Below are 17,780 nucleotides of genomic sequence, written 5' to 3'. Positions count from 1 at the left end.
TCTACAAAGCATCCAAATGATAAGGACAAGCCCATTGAATATCTTCAGGAAATATATAAAAAATTTCAAAATTGTTCAACAATCGTTGCATCATTTAAGAAACAACATGCAGCGAACGAAGATGGATTAATTGCCACTTATCGCATTTCACAATTAATTGCAAAAAGTGGTAAAAGCTATAATATTGGAGAAACTGTAATAATACCCTCTATAAAAGAATTTATCTCAACAGTAATGCATCAGGATACACCTGAAATTTTAAAAATGTTGCCCCTAAGCAATAGCACAGTAAAGTGATGAATTGAAGAAATGGCAGTTAATGTTGAAAAAAAATTGATAAGTATTCTCCAAAACTTCATTTTCCATGCAATTGGACGAGTCTACCATTGCAGATAATAATGCTTTATTGATGGCATAGGTACGTTATTTTGATGAAAACAATACATTACGAGAAGAAATGCTATTCGCAATAAATCTCATTACAGATACAAGAGGATTATCTATATTTAATACTGTGAAATCATACTTTACAAAAAATAATATTACTTTGAATAATATTGTTGCATGCGCTACTGATGGAGCACCATCAATGGTAGGTCACTATCGTGGATTTGTTGCTTATTTGAAGGAAGAAGTGCCAAATGTTTTATGTATTCATTGTGTGGTGCACAGACAACATCTTGTAGGAAAACATCTAAGTACAAGTCTCCATTCATCATTAACTATAATAATTCGAGCCATAAACAAGATCAAATCCAATGCAAAAAATGATAGAATGTTTCGACAAATTTGCCAGGACAATAATGAAGATTTTATTACGTTACTTTTGCACAGAGAAGTTCAGTGGCTGTCAAAGGGTACATCTTTGGTTCGTTTTGTAGCATTATATGATAGTGTCATACAATTTTTTGAAAGTAATAATGAGACCAATCTGTGTCAACAGTTAAAAACAGTAAAGAATGATGCCTTTTATTTGGCAGATATTTTCAAGAGATTTCATGATGTCAATTTGCAGCTTCAAGGAGCTAATAAAACTCTTATAGGTTGCCAAAGTATTGTGTCATTATTTATTGACAAACTTGTACTACTTTGTTATAATCTATTGAAGAGAGAATTGCATCAGTTTCCTGAATTATCATCTATAAAAGATGATGTAACTCCAGAGGATATTGACAGATTCAGTAGCCACCTCAACAAACTTAAATTGGACATGGAAAAACGATTTGAAGATATTTTGAAACTGAATGTGTATGATTGGATGAAACATCTTTTTACCACAAATATTGAAGAGGCTGATACAACTTGCCAAGAAGAACTGTTAGAAATTAGATATGATGAAGAAAGTAAACATAAATTCGATAGTGGTGGATATGAAAACCTATGGCAAAGTAAAAAAATGCCTGTCTTATATCCAAATATGTGGAAAATGATATTCAGTTTATTGATACCTTTCCCTACCTCATATCTTGTGGAATCAGGCTTTAGTGCTGTTAATCATATTATGACCAAAGAAAGAAACCACCTGAATAATTCCGAAAGAGGAGACCTTCGTTTGTTCCTTTCAAAAATTAAGCCAGATATCCAGTATTTAGTTTCACAGACTCAGCCTCAGGGATCTCATTAATAATTTAATTAATTAAATGTAATTTCATCAGATTTCATGCTTCTATGTATGCAAAGTATAAATAAAAAGATAGATTTAACTAAAGTAAGTTATTTTATAAAGATTTATTCTACCAAATTTAGCAAAAGTCTGACATAAAGTATTTGGTAAGTAATTACTATTATATGCTTTAACTTGCTATAACTCTGCTTTATAAATTTTATAAAGTAAATTTACTTCCCTACTTTATAAATCACCATTACTGTGGAACTGATGGGTAGTTAGAAAATTTTACTACTAACAGAGATACAAAAGTGGGCGGTAGGTATAAAAAGGTTGACTACCCTTGTTTAGAGAGTCAGCATATTGCCCCCAACAATCTGGTCCTCATTTTACCGACCTTGCAAGGATGGAAGGCTGAGTGAACCTTTAACAGGTGAGAATCGAATTGCTAGCAGTCGGGAGAATTAGCCTGCAATACAGCATTCTAACCATTGTACCACCATTGCTCTTCTAATAATTAATAGAAAGATTACAGCATTTTTGTAACAATGGCTATTGATGAAAACTTACACCAGACACATGCTGAAAGTCTAACCTAATACTTTCAAAATATAGTAAAACAAGTAGTACCAATACATTCAAAGGAGGATTAGAAACCCCCCCCCCAAACACGAGGATACTGTAGTCCTAGTTGAAACATGTTTTTTTTTTCCCCAAAACCAAGTTTGTGATCTAAACTGATACCAGATTGTGTCCAACAAAAATATCTGGGGTCCTATTTGAGGAAATTCAGAAGCAATACCAATTCATTATATTGGTTTGCATACATTTCCAAATTTTCATCTCACATATAACGCTTCTATTGGAGAACAGCTGCCAAGAAACTAGCTTGTCTAGAGTTTTACTAATCAAGCTCGGTATTGTTCCATGCCAGCTATTTCTGAATGCTCATAGTCAAGCAGCAAAAAACAGGGCAAAATTATGCAAGGAGAGACTTACCTTTCATGGAAAGTGTTTTCTCAACTCTGCTGTGTGAAGGTGCAAAAGGCCATGCTTTCTGGAACTGGAGCTCAAAGAATCTTGATTGATGAAGGTTTTATTACAATATTTAGTGCACATAAATGTAAGTTTTAATTTACTAAATTGGATTTAAGGCAGCATTTTCAGAACCTAGCAAAAACTTTTTTTAAGATAAACATTCAGGATATAATGACTCTTGTGCTTTTCTGACAAGCTTTGATTTTTATTCTCTTCTCTAGCTTCTAAATTACACAGCTACAAAGCCATCATTTGGCTTTTCTTAGCTTAGTAGAAAGAAAGGCTATATCATCATCTATTCAAATAATGTGAATATAGAATTTGTACTCATTTAACAGAAAAATATATGCTATGTTCACAGATGTGTACAATTCAGCTAATAATAAGGATTAGTCACAAATGGTGAATGTCTTGATTTATCAATCAATTCTTTTTTTATTTATGATAAAAATGCCAAATCTTGATAGAAGCAGAAAAACTAACAATAATACAGGAAAAACTATAAATGCAGAGCTTTTTGATATGCTGTTCAACATATTTATAAACTATAAATAATTTGAATGTGAGATTGGAAATTGTGATTTGATATTATAACACAAAGATAGGGGGAGGGCAAATACCTTAGGAAATAGTAGTTGATGCTCCCATTAGATGAATACAGAGCTGGGTGAACAATTACATCCATGAGGGTACATCAAAAATATAGTAGAAATATAGTTTGGTCTACAGTTAAGGTACCAGGCTAGTAGCAGGAGACTGTGAGTTCTAGTCCCACCTTAGGCATGAAAGCCAGTTGGGGTGACTTTGGGGAAATCACTCTCTCTCACCAACTCTCCTCACAAGGTTGTTGCTGTTGGGAAAACAGAAGGAAGAAATATGTGTTCACTGTCTTGAGTTATTTATAAAAATAATAAAGGCAGGATATAAAGAAGTACTGTGGTGCTCTTTTCCTAGCCCTCAGTTATTCAATACATTTATAAATGCTTAGAAAAATATTTAGAAAATATTATCAATTTTCAGGTAACATAAAAATAACAAAGCATAGCAAATGCCTTAAGAGAAAAGCTTTAAGGCACAGGAGAATCTTGGCAAATTTGAACATCAGTCAAAATTCATTAAAATGAATTTTAGCATACAGAAATGCTGACTATTGTGAAAAGGATTTAGTGGATCACAACCTGAACATGTACGAACAGGATATTGAAATATATTTTTTTAAAAAAGCAAATACAGTTCTAGGTTACATAAATAGATGTACAACATCAAGATCAAGATAACACATTATTCTTCTCTTTTCTACATTAATCAAACTATACCTAAAATATTGTGCCCAGCTCTGAGCACGTTTTAGGAAGGACATTGACAAAGTGGAGTATATCCAGAGGAAAGCAAACTGGACAACGGCCCTGAAAGGAAAATCTTATGAGAAACAATTTGAGTTATGAGTGGTTGTAAAACTCATTTCTCTTTGTTGGTTCTGCTAGAACAATGGTAGTCAACCTGGTCCCTACAGCCCACTAGTGGGCGTTCCAGCTTTCGTGGTGGGCGGTAGGGGTTTTGTCCAATACTGAAGCACTTTCCTTTTTTTTAATTTAATTGACTTTTTAAAAAAATTTCATAGCATTATTTAAAAACATTTTCATTAGGTTTTCATAAAATTCCCCGTGACAATTGAAATTTCTGAAAATATACTATTTGTATCGCACGCGCATAAGTTTAGTTCACGTTATGTAAGTGAAACTAAATGGCTCTATAGTGCGACTGCACACAAAAGAGCCTTGTCTCAGAATAGCTCGCGCATCTCCCCCCACACCACCCAGCTGTAACAGGCAAGCAGAGCTGGTAGTCGGCACCCCCCCCCAAACCCAATCCATGATGCGTGAGAGGCATGCGCAGATGACGATACACAGTGCAGGCTCTTTTGTTTGCGGTCACACTGGTCAGTATGCAGTTAGATTTGTGAGAGTGAGCACGTGCCTACAGCTTCAAACAAAATATTGTGAGTCCATGTCTCAAAAAAAGAAATACGCTCGTGGCTATTTGCCAGAGTATCTGAAGATGGGTTTCATAGAATCTGTTGTAAATAAACAACATCCAATGTGTTTACTGTGTCATAAAACATTATCCAATGAGGCAATGAAGCCAAGTCGATTGCGAGAACATCTTTCTACAAAGCATCCAAATGATAAGGACAAGCCCATTTAATATTTTCAGGAAATATATAAAAGAATTAAAAATCGTTCAACAATCGTTGCATCATTTAAGAAACAACATGCAGCGAACGAAGATGGATTAACTGCCACTTATCGCATTTCACAATTAATTGCAAAAAGTGGTAAAAGCTATAATATTGGAGAAACTGTAATAATACCCTCTATAAAAGAATTTATCTCAACGGTAATGCATCAGGATACACCTGAAATTTTAAAAACGTTGCCCCTAAGCGATAGCACAGTAAAGCGACGAATTGAAGAAATGGCAGTTAATGTTGAAAAAAAACTGATAAGTATTCTCCAAAACTCTTCATTTTCCATGCAATTGGATGAGTCTACCATTGCAGATAATAATGCTTTATTGATAGCATAGGTACGTTATTTTGATGAAAACAATACATTACGAGAAGAAATGCTATTTGCAATAAATCTCATTACAGATACAAGAGGATTATCTATATTTAGTACTGTGAAATCATACTTTACAAAAAATAATATTACTTTGAATAATATTGTTGCATGCGCTACTGATGGAGCACCATCAATGGTAGGTCACTATCGTGGATTTGTTGCTTATTTGAAGGAAGAAGTGCCAAATGTTTTATGTATTCATTGTGTGGTGTACAGACAACCTCTTGTAGGAAAACATCTAAGTACAAGTCTCCATTCATCATTAACTATAATAATTCGAGCCATAAACAAGATCAAATCCAATGCAAAAAATGATAGAATGTTTCGACAAATTTGCCAGGACAATAATGAAGATTTTATTATGTTACTTTTGCACACAGAAGTTCAGTGGCTGTCAAAGGGTACATCTTTGGTTCGTTTTGTAGCATTATATGATAGTGTCATACAATTTTTTGAAAGTAATAATGAGACCAATCTGTGTCAACAGTTAAAACGATACAGAATGATGCCTTTTATTTGGCAGATATTTTCAAGAGATTTCATGATGTCAATTTGCAGCTTCAAGGAGCTAATAAAACTCTTATAAGTTGCCAAAGTATTGTGTCATTATTTATTGACAAACTTGAACTACTTTGTTATAATCTATTGAAGAGAGAATTGCATCAGTTTCCTGAATTATCATCTATAAAAGATGATGTAACTCCAGAGGATATTGACAGATTCAGTAGCCACCTCAACGAACTTAAATTGGACATAGAAAAACAATTTGAAGATATTTTGAAATTGAAGGTGTATGACTGGATGAAACATCCTTTTACCACAAATATTGAAGAGGCTGATACAACTTGCCAAGAAGAACTGTTAGAAATTAGATATGATAAAGAAAGTAAACATAAATTCGATAGTGGTGGATATGAAAACCTATAGCAAAGTAAAAAAAATGCCTGTCTTATATCCAAATATGTGGAAAATGATATTCAGTTTATTGATACCTTTCCCTACCTCATATCTTGTGGAATCAGGCTTTAGTGCTATTAATCATATTATGACCAAAGAAAGAAACTGCCTGAATATTTCTGAAAGAGGAGACCTTCGTTTGTTCCTTACAAAAATTGAGCCAGATATCCAGTATTTAGTTTCACAGCCTCAGCCTCAGGGATCTCATTAATAATTTAATTAATTAAATGTAATTTCATCAGACTTCATGCTTCTATGTATGCAAAGTATAAATAAAAAGATAGATTTAATTACAGTAAGTTGTTTTATAAAGATTTATTCTGCCAAACTTAGCAAAAGTCCGACATAAAGTATTTGGTAAGTAATTATTATTATATGCTTTAACTTGCTATAACTCTGCTTTATAAATTTTATAAAGTAAAGTCACTTCCCTACTTTATAAATCACCATTACTGTGGAACTGATGGGCGGTTAGAAAATTTTACTACTAACAGAGATACAAAAGTGGGCTGTAGGTATAAAAAGGTTGACTACCCCTGTGCTAGAACCTATCCGTTCACAAGGGTGGCGCCAAGCTGAACACATACTAACCAGGGTCAGGCTTGGGCAACAAGCTAGTCAGTAAATTTTTATCACAACTAATTGATCAACAGTTTGATTCTGGTTGCTCCATTTGATCATATGAAACTGCATTTGTTGATCCAAAAAGCAGACACTGCAAATGGGAAATGCTAGGATAAAGAAGAAGAACAGTTCAAATCACTGAGTGACTGGGAAAAAGACTGCAGAAAGGCATGATAATTGTCCTCAAATATCAGAGAGGCTCTTATGTGGGAGCTGGGGCAGAATTGTTCAGAATTATTCAAAAATCAGGACAAGAAACAGTGAGTTTAGAAAAATATTTCAAGTTCTTATCTTTTGAAAAAAATCCAAAAGATAAGAACTTTTCAATAATGTAAAATAATGCATCAGAAAGTGATGGACTCTCTTTCACTTGGAGTATTTAAACAGGAAGAATGGCCCTCAGTTGGGAATAGTACAATAGTGGAATCCTGTAAATTGGGCAGGGATCTTGACAAGATGATCTTTGGAGTGTTCTAATATTTATATTGTATGATTCTATTAAAAATAAAACGATGTGGGCTCCAGAGTGAGTATTATCAGGTATAAGAATTTATATGAACTCTTAGAGGCAAAAAACTTAACTCTCTAGAAATACTACTCCATTTTCCATAACTATCTAATGGATACATAGGTATATCACAATGTATATATTATTGCTGTATGTATGTATTATTGCTATATACATAGAAAGTTACCTGGTAAAGAAATCAAGCCTTCCATATGTGTTTTTGCATTAATGTCAGTTCCAAGTCCTCTTGCCATTTTGAATAAACAACTTTTAGGCATTCTTTTCTGACCATCAGAGTTTTAAATATTTGCTTCATGTTTTCATAATTATTATTTCTGGCTTGAAAATTGCTCATTATCAGCTTTTACACCAGATTAACTATTTGATTTGACCTTTGCATAGTAGGCAGATTATTGATTACATTTTTCTTAAGAGGTATGAAAATACAGTATGGAAAAAGTATTGGATGAAAATAGGTCTAAGATATGTGTGACTGTTTTTCACACTTAACTAACGATTTCTCCTTTTAACTTCTCCAAAGAGAAGGGATAATTCTTCCCAAGAGAGTGGTCTAAGTTCCCTTACCTATCACCTGTCTATTCATCTTCCAAGTTGTTACTCTGCTTTAACTAATCATGCAGCTTTTTACAGAGATGCTTAACATATAAATTTACTAATTAGTTATGAAGCTTATTCTATATTTGGTGCATTAGAAAAAAATATGATCTGCAAGGTGTACTAAAACAAACATTACATAACATACAGCAATAAATAGCTTTCTGGTGCTTGGATAATACAATACTACTATTTCAGAAGATTCAGGAAGCAGTTGCACAAGTGACATTAGGTTATGTTAACAGTATTATTCCTACCATGGCAATAATGTCAGACTCACTTAAAATAAACTGAAAATTCACATTTTGACAGTTCCACCATCTCCAAACTTTTGGTATGTGTTGGCTGTTGAGTTCCACCACCTAAAATTAATCTTCATCTTTGCTAACATACATATATCTTCATGACTTATAACACTGGCTTTTCTTGAAATTCATTCTGCATTTTCACTAACTTTATCACATGGCACATAATTCAGTCTAATAATTGAAGTTTGGGAAGAGTTTAATTAGGCTAGTTGAAGTCCAAATGATCATAAACTGTTAGTTTGTATCATTGTTAAAATGAGGTAAATTCTTAAACCTCATGCTTTCAAATTTTGGGGGTGGGATGGTGGGGATTAGTTTCACGAGCTAAGCTTAGTCTGCACCTGTCTTTCCCTGGCCATACTCCTCTTTCCCACTGTCTATGCTTAGCGTGTCTTTTCTGTTTCCCGAGACCCCTCGGACTCTCCTTCCTCCACCGGAGCTCATCCTCGACAATAAGACAGTGCCAAGAGGCCGTTGTTCTGAGTAAACTGCCTCAAGCACATTGACCTGACTTGTTTAAGAGCGCAAAGAACAAACAATCGCTGCGCCCAGAGTTGGCAGGGATTCAATTGCAACCGAATACTTCTAGTTTTCAGCTGTGCCAGGCGGAACGAGAGGCTCAAGCCGTCCGATCATTTTAACTCTTTAAGGGATGCTTAAGTGGGTTAACGCTACCCACTGCGCTGCCTAAGGGGACGCTCGGTTTTCTAGTTTTTTTTTTTCTCAGCAGCCGAATTGAGATAACTGGGCTGAGCGGTGGAAGGGAATTTCCCATCTCCTTTGCAACAACCCCGTGGCGGAGAACCGACCCGTCAGACAACTTCTCCTTTCCATTGCTTTGGCTGAACAATGAGGAAGGCAAACTCGCTCCTGGAATTGCAGATTAGACTACAATTAGACTAATTGTGATCTGGGCGTAGAACAGCTGGTAGGACCGCCTTTGGAGTGAATGGGCGGGTCCTCTTCTGGACCGCCATCATTCTAGATTAAAGAATCTCCGCCGGCGGCACTGCTTCGTGGCGGCCTTCTCGCTCACAGTACGGAAGTAATCTTCTCCTCTTCAACGAAGTATTGAACCTTGAGGAGTGAAATAGCTGAGTAAGTCGGTGCGCGGGGCTGATAATGAGCTGGAATGCTTCTACGGCGTGGTTCTGGGGCGCTGAGGCTTGTGGTTGCTTCAGCTCAGGGCTAGGACCCTAGAAATACTTAAGAATACTGTAGAGTAGATTTCACTTTGTGTGTTTATGTGTGTGCACGCGCGCGCGCACACAGAGGGGGTGAAAGACTAGAAAGATCTTTTGGGTCGCTATCTGCGGGTTCCCCAGTTGCTCTTTATGTAGCTGCTTCCTTTAATCCAAAGTTCACTGTTACGTCGCCTGAAACGGCTGGTAAAATACAAGTGCAGTTCCTTTTTAGTAGGAGGGAAATTCTTCTCGTTTCTGCACTAATTATGGTCAGGTCAGAACTTGTCGAAATTAGCAGAGGCAATATTAAACTTATTTGCCTAATCCATATGTTGGGCTGTGGATTTATTTTATTTAAAAGATGTATAAGTCCCCTCCTTTTTATGAAGTGTAACATTGGATGGGTAACAAATCAAACCTATTAAATATATTAAAAATACAAATATATCTCTATTCCCACTTAAAAACCATCATTCTCCAACCAGGCAACATAACAACCTCCCACCAAATTGCATATGTAAGTGTACAGTGTATATTTAGTATATTGTACTGTTTATATTAAGATTATCGTAATATACAATACAAATGAAAATAAAGATAATAGGGAAATGGAAAAGGAAAAGAAAGAAGTGTATGATAAAGGGAAAAGAAAAAAAAGCATTGAGGTCCAGCTTTTTTCAGTTTCGTAAAATACAAAATTAGAGCCTCACCTTTTTATTTTTGCATACTGCACCATGCCACAGGGTGAGCTGTCTTTACTTGTTCCAATTCCTGCCCAACTAGCAGTTCAAAAGCATGCAAATGCGAATAGATTAATAAGTACTACTTCAGTGGGAAAATAACAGAATTTTGTGCACTTTTGGCATGACCACAGAAATTGTTTTTGGGTGATGTTGACTATCTCAGCTAGGAAATGTAGATGAGGACTGCCCTAGAGTAGGATTAGACAGGGAAACCTTTACCTTTCTTCCTTAGTAAATACTAGCCATTTCTATAATTACCGTATAAGCCGGCGTATAAGGTGACTTCCGCGAGCGCTAAAATCGGCGCCAAAGACGGGGGTCATCTTATAAGCCGGAAATACTGGTAGTTTCCGGCATATAAGACGACGTTCTAGGAATGCAGTTCAGCGATAAAGATGGGTCATCTTATACGCCGGGTTGCCTTGTACGCCGGCATATACGGTACAAACTAATTAGCAAGTCTCAAAGTCAAGCTTTCATTGGTTTTTTTGCCTTGAGCAGTTTAATATATTGTACTGTTGTGGTTCCCGAAAACTGGATTTATCTGGAAAGTATCTGGGAAGACAATATTCTGAAACTGGGGGAATAAGGTGTTGTGTGATCTGACTACAAAACTGTCTATTGAGCTGAAATGTAGTAAATAGTAACTTTAGCTTATCTGTTGACAGGCTAGAGAAGCTAAATTCCTCCCTCCCTTCCTTTTTTATTATTTATTTTTGCAAAAGAAGCCATATATAGGATTAGGGTTATCAGACCACTAAAATTATATAATATTTAACTATGTTTGTTCACTAGTTTACTAGATCATACTCCTGGGTTTTATTTGTAATTAAACATACATAAGGCTAAAGAAAGTGCTGAATTATATTCAACAACCAAGACATCTCTGTACATGAACATCACCAGATGGAGTATATAGAAATAAAATTGGCTATATATTATAGCATCAAGACAGCCAGATGCTGACTGTGGAACAGATCTCAAACTGCAATGGAATGTGTGGTGACATTGAAGAAATAGGTCAAAAGAGGCTGCCTAGTATGAAGAGATATAACAAACTTCCTGCTGTTTTTGACCCAAATTCACATGGTTTTGCAAAACTAGATAAACCCATTCATGTGCTACATACCATTTACTGTCTCGTATGTTGTACTTTTATTTGTATTTAGCCAAATGCCACAATATCTGTACATAGGATAAACATTAATTGCAAATGTAATAAATGAAATTATATAATTTATTTATTGAAATTTACCCATGATGTTTCCTTACTAATTGGGAAACCTTTGGGGAATAATCACTTAAACATGAAGCAATGAAATCTTTGTGAGATTTATCCCAGGTTTGCTTTAAAATAAATCCGTATACAAAGAATGATATCTTCTATACATTGAAATTAATACTGCAAAGCTTTTCTTCCCCAAAAAATGTGAGAAAAGTGTTTGAAATCCATTCAGTTAAAGCCTGCACATTTTAAGACAAAATGGAAATGGATACTATGTTCTAATTTATTTCTCCTTGAACAATAAAAGTATCTATTTAAATGAAACTAGAAGTCATTGTGCCATCTTCACCTTCATAATAATCATAAGTCTAGTTCAGCTAGACAAATCAATAATCATCTGTTCAAACATTTCCCATTCGAAGGTTATGTTGCTTTACCAGAATCTAACTAAACCCCATCTCTATTACTCCATCCAATTGGAGGGAGAGGTAGGCATTATCTACCCTATTCATACTGTGCCAAAATTTCAGATAATACAGGTATATTCTAGTTACAATAAATTAGACTGGATTCTGCCAAGAGGAAAGCTGTAGATATACTAAATAAAGGCCCAGAAACTTTCCCTAAAATGTATTCTTAAGAGATTCTAAGGCAGGGCATTTCAACCTTTTCACCCCTTGTACTACTTTTAGGATATGGCAATATCCGAGTACCACCAACTGTCTAGCAAAGTATCAAAAACTTGATGACAAAAAAAAAATGGAAAAAAGTGATAAAGTACAGGTAGTCCTCGACTTACACCAGTTCGCTTACTGACTTTTTGAAGTTACAATGGCACTGAAAAAGGGCCCCCCAAGGCACAGCCAAGCAAGACACCTGCCTGCCCACCCAGCAGCGCTCTTCCTCCTGTCCGAGGTTTTCGTTGTTCTGAGCATTTCTATTGAGGATTGGCAGCGAGGCTGGGGTAGGGGGGGGTGTTTGGTTTTATTCCCCCCATCTGCTGGGTAGTTTCAGCAGGTTTTGGTCATTTCACATGACCCTGGAACATTGTGACCGTCATAAATATGAATCAGTTACCAAGCATTTGAATGTAAATCACAAGCCCTGTTCTAAGGCAGGGCTTTTCAACCAGTGGTACGGATACGACTTGTGGTACATTGGCACCTGGCAGGTGGTACGCGACCATCCTAGAAAAGTGGTAGCAGGGGAGGGGAATGAGCTGAACCAGTGGCAGCACTGCACAAGCCTGAGCGAGAGATGACTGGAGCTGCAGGCCTGTCAGGGATCAGTGGAAGTGCCAGGATCAGCACTTTTTTGGGACTGTCAGGTTTTCATCCTAGAATGAAGACTGTCAGGTTTTCATCCTCCTAGAAAAGTGGTAGCGGAGGAGGGGAATGAGCTGAACCAGTGGCAGCACTGCACAAGCCTGAGCGAGAGATGACTGGAGCTGCAGGCCTGTCAGGGCTCAATGGAAGCACCAGGATCAGTGCCAGGCTCTAGCTGGAGCTCGGCGCTGATCATGGCGCTTCTGCTGAGTGCAGAAGAAGTGTCGATCAGCTGGAATGTTGCAGCATCTCCAGGGTCTTGTGATTTACATTAGATGCTTGGCAACTGATTCATATTTATGATAGTCACAGTGTGCCAGGATCATGTGAAGTGACCAAAACCTGCTGCAACTACCCAGCAGACGGGGAGAATAAAAACCAACCCCCGCCCACCCTACCCCCGCTGCCAATCCTCAACAGAAATGCTCACAACAATGAAAGCCTCAGACAGGATGAAAAGCGCTGCCGGGTGGGCAGGCAGGTGTCTTGCTCGGTTGTGCCTTGGGGAGCACTTTTTTCAGTGCCATTGTAAATTCGAACAGTCACTAAGCGAACTGTTGTAAGTCGAGGACTACATGTACTTTATTAATTTTTTTTCTTTTTTGGGGGGGGTCAAGTTTTTGACATCTTGCTAGGTGACTGGTGGTACTCGGATATTGCCATATCCTAAAAGTGGTACAATGGGTGAAAAGGTTGAAAAGCCCTGTTCTAAGGTATCACCAGCAACTGAACTTAAATATGTGCTCTGTACATAATGTGAGCGAAAATAATATTTGGTTAATACGTGTCCATACAGACATTCCAAGGTTTTAGATAGAACTGAGAAGTTTAAGTGGCAGAAATTAACAGTATAGCACCTCTGTTCCATTGCCAAGAAGAAAATATGGATATGTCCATGTAGTCACCATGATCAAGTTCAAGGAAGAGATCTTATTTTGGCTGAAAGATCTTCAATAATGTTAAACAGTTTCATCATTCATTCTGCCCACAGGAATGATATACATCTGCCTCTTTCTCACTGATAAACCCTAACAGTTTTGATCTACTCCTCTGGAAGATCCCAAGGGAGGAAGAAAGGATCGTAGTTGAAAGGGGGTGAAAACAAGACATAAATGTTTGGCAATGGATTTAACTGATGTCTGAATTTATTCAACAGGTAATCTGAAACGTTTTCTCCAAAATGAATTTTTTCCTGGAAACACTCAAAATAATCGTGCTGCATATATATAATCTGATGGAGTATTTCTTATCGTTTATCTATTCACGGAAGAAAAATGTTGCTGGTGAAATAGTGCTTATAACTGGAGCTGGAAGTGGAATGGGAAGGCTGATGGCTTTAAAATTTGCTCAACTTGGAGCTACTTTAGTTCTTTGGGATGTTAATCTGGAAGGAATCAAAGAAACAGCTAGATTAGCACGTAAAATTGGGACTGTGAGAGTACATGATTACATTTGTGATTGCAGCAAAAGGCAAGAAATCTATCAAGTGGCAGACCAGGTAATTATATTTTGTTATAGATTTTGTACAACATAAAATATTTATCCATCAAACATTTGTTCCATCTGCTAACATGGTGTCTGTAATCACTGGAATCATATATTGCATTAAACTATAATTCGTTTAAAACTGGATTGACCCAGCATGTTAGGTAATAGACCATGATTTATAAAGTACTGTGTCTGGATTTATACAACATATAAAATCATAGGTTTGCATGTGTGAACCCAGTTGTAAGACTGCATAATATGTAGTCCTCTAGATGATGAACCAGAATCTCCAATAGTTCTAGACAACATGACCAATAGTGAAATATTCTGGGGACTGAAATTCAGAAATATCTGATGACTGTATATGGTATTCCAAATTACTTGCACGTATTCTAATACGACCTGTGGTCTTTGATTTATTCATATAACAGTATTTTTCATGGAGACTTCTGCTTGTAAAACAACCTGCCTCCAGAAGCGGTGAATGCTCCTTAAACACTGGAGGTTTTTAAGAAGAGACTAGACAGCCATTTGTCCAAAATGGTATAGGGTTTCCTGCCTGAGCAGGGGGTTGGACTAGATGACCTCCAAGGTCCCTTCCAACTTTACTTTACTATTACATGCACCCCAATTTTTAGTAATGTCATTTGAACAGCGGTAAAGCCCCTAACTTTACACAGATCCTTAATGCTGAATGATGAATTGAATAGAAGGGAATGAAGGTGAAAATCAGAGAAAAAATGTTTTATCTTGCATCTTTCCCCAGTGTTTTCCCTTCTTTAAAACTTTAAAGTCTACTTTGCTGAACAGTAGATAAATGTGACGATAAATGACAGATAAAATAAGCAGACTGAGCCTCCATTTCATGTAATGTCCGACGGCATGTTTAATGCAAAGATCCTTATATGAAGATTTTTGGTAGCTGTACTTTCTTTTGAATTATGTAAATTTACTAAAATTGTTTTAACCTGGGTCTGCTCTATGACTGTTCTAGGTGAAAAAGGAAGTTGGTGATGTTGGTATCCTGATTAATAATGCTGGCATCATAACGGGAAGAATGTTTTTAGACAGCCCCGATATGCTTCTAGAGAAGAGTATTCAAGTGAACACAATGGCACACTTTTGGGTAACAGATTTTTGATTAATTATGAAAGCATATCCAGTATGAACTTGCATTTTTTTTATTAGTAAAAATGGCCTTACAGATAGAACTCCTGTGGAAAGTCCTTTGTCTTTTCTCATCATATGTTGACCAATAAGAGAAATGATTTCATAGTAGAACATCTTCTCTCACTAGTTTCTGATCAAATTTCTAAAAAGCAAACTAAACAGAATCCAAGAAAGATGATAGGGGGAAGAAAAACCACATGAACATGATTGTAGGAAAATCATAACAATAAATCTTGTTTTCTCATAAGCAGTTTCAAAGCTAGGCATAGCATTGTCCTCAGCCCCCAGTCAGTTCTACTTTATCACCACACAATACATTTCTATCCTACTGAAGAAGCTATAAGAATTGCACAAAGGCTCTTTTAGAAAATAATTCAATAATTTCAAAGAAGTAATTCTACTATTATGGGATCATGTTCTTTCACAAAAGGACTATATGTGATCTCTAAGATCCACAAATATTTTAATGAGCTTCTTATCATTTTCAGACCATGGAAATCGGCCAACCTGAAGAGTGCTTGTATCCCACTCTCCCTGATCAACAAAAGATTATATTTTTAGTAATTTATTTTTTTAAAAAAATTAAGCTGTACAATTAAGCATGTCCCTTCTTAACCCTTCTCTGGATATCTGAAAGGCCATCAATTGTTTAAGCAGATAATATTGATGTTGATTTTGACTAAGATCTGCATTTATACACAATCAGCTATTGCTGTCAGCAATCACAGGTTCAACCCTATAAGTTTTTGAAAACATGTCAATCATGCTTCTCTAGACATAGTGCTTTGCAAGAAACAACAAAAAATAAGATTTTTACTTATGTAGCACAGATATTTAAAAATGTTTTTGTTTCTACTTTTGACTTCAGTCTTGATTCCTGGGAACTTCCTCAATACCATAATTCCATGCAGTTTTGTAGTCTGATTTTTTTGTTATTGATGCCCTCTAGTGGTCTATCAAAGAAAAACAAGAATCATAGCTGTAGTTAATCTATATATTAAGTAGTACATTTGAACATAACACAGCAATAATATAGAAATATAGAAAACTAATAACAGAAAAAGACCCAGCGGTCTATCGAATCTGCCCTTTGAGGGATTTGTTTTGTTTTGTTTTTATTTTTTTATTATTATTTATTTATTATTTTATTTTTAATTTTTTGTTAGATGATAGACACGTGTTTATCCCAAGCCTATTTAAATTCACTTCCTAAAAACTGACCCATTACCTGCCCAGAAGTTGACTCCAAGTTTCAACTATTCAACAGCAAATATTTCCAACAAAAGGAAGTTTGGAGACTGGATGATTATCGCAAAAGAGGGATCTAGTAGTGACCTCTTGAAGAGACAGTGTACCCCTCCCTTTTTCAAAGAGATTGATACCATCACATAGACCCTGGTCACCTCCAGGTTGCCTTAACATCCCAGAAGAGACCAAAATGAAACAATAGCTAAACTAAAAGACTGGAAGACCTTTCAGAAACTCTGAAATATTGTTTTATCTACCTGATTAGGTCATTTTTGAAGTGAAATTTTAAAAAAAATAAAAATATATATTTATTTTTTATATATTCATATGCTGAAATGTATTTGTTTTTACCTCTTCTCCATAGACTGTCAAAGCCTTTGTTCCAGCCATGGTAGCCTCTAATCATGGACATGTGGTGACTATTTCAAGTGCAGCTGGCTGTTATGCTGTCAACAAAATGGCAGGTTAGTATATGGCAAAAGTGCTGCAGAAAAGATTTAAAAAACCTTTTAGTAGATAGTTTAAATAAAAGTCTTAATTTGACAAGTGAAGTAGGCCAAAGAGTTAGCAACTGTTATTACAAATCAAAATTTTCTTCGAACAAGAAACAAAGACTGTAGTAGCAAGAAAAAAGAAGAAATATGAAAAAAAGGTAATCGGATTTATAGAAGTAATCGAATTTTTTGAAAAAATGATAGGGCAATTTACTTCAAGTAATTGAATTAAATTCAGTGAAATGATGACTGTCCATTTTTTTAATTACTCCTGTCACATTTCATTGATAATATTTGAAAGAACTGTCTAGGGATTCCCCTCAAATATTTTTAGGTATAGCACATTTTATCGTAAACATGAGACAGGAGCTAATGTCAAATAGTTTGATTTATTGTTGCTGTTAAGTATAATATGCATAGTAATTAAGAAAGTTGTATTCCACACATGGAGCGTGCATTTTGAGAAAGTGTGTAGTTTACCCTAAAAATTCCCAGCCTCTTTTTAGCAGCAATGTTGTAAATATAGAAAATAGAACTCTGAAGGTACAAACAAAAGATACCAATTGCCATTGATTTTATTCAGTTACTTATGCTTATGTGGGATATCCAAAATATTTTATAGG

General features: G+C 35.8%; 1 protein-coding gene across 1 annotated transcript in view; it reads left to right on the top strand.

The window, feature by feature from the left end:
- Positions 1–9,146: 9,146 nt before the first annotated feature.
- The window catches only part of SDR16C5 (short chain dehydrogenase/reductase family 16C member 5), an 18,018-nt gene continuing 9,384 nt past the window's right edge, over positions 9,147–17,780 (top strand). The window contains exons 1-4 of the mRNA XM_039351443.1: positions 9,147–9,378; positions 13,914–14,255; positions 15,240–15,371; positions 17,028–17,127. Coding sequence (XP_039207377.1) covers positions 13,938–14,255; positions 15,240–15,371; positions 17,028–17,127 — 550 coding nt within the window. The 5' untranslated portion in view covers positions 9,147–9,378; positions 13,914–13,937. The remainder of the gene's footprint in view (positions 9,379–13,913; positions 14,256–15,239; positions 15,372–17,027; positions 17,128–17,780) is intronic.

The sequence above is a fragment of the Crotalus tigris genome, unplaced genomic scaffold, assembly GCF_016545835.1.
Source record: "Crotalus tigris isolate CLP2741 ecotype Arizona unplaced genomic scaffold, ASM1654583v1 scf7180000018371.15429387391:27106975, whole genome shotgun sequence".
In the NCBI taxonomy this organism is placed as follows: Eukaryota; Metazoa; Chordata; class Lepidosauria; order Squamata; family Viperidae; genus Crotalus; species Crotalus tigris.
This window is presented reverse-complemented; position numbering and strand designations above follow the sequence as displayed.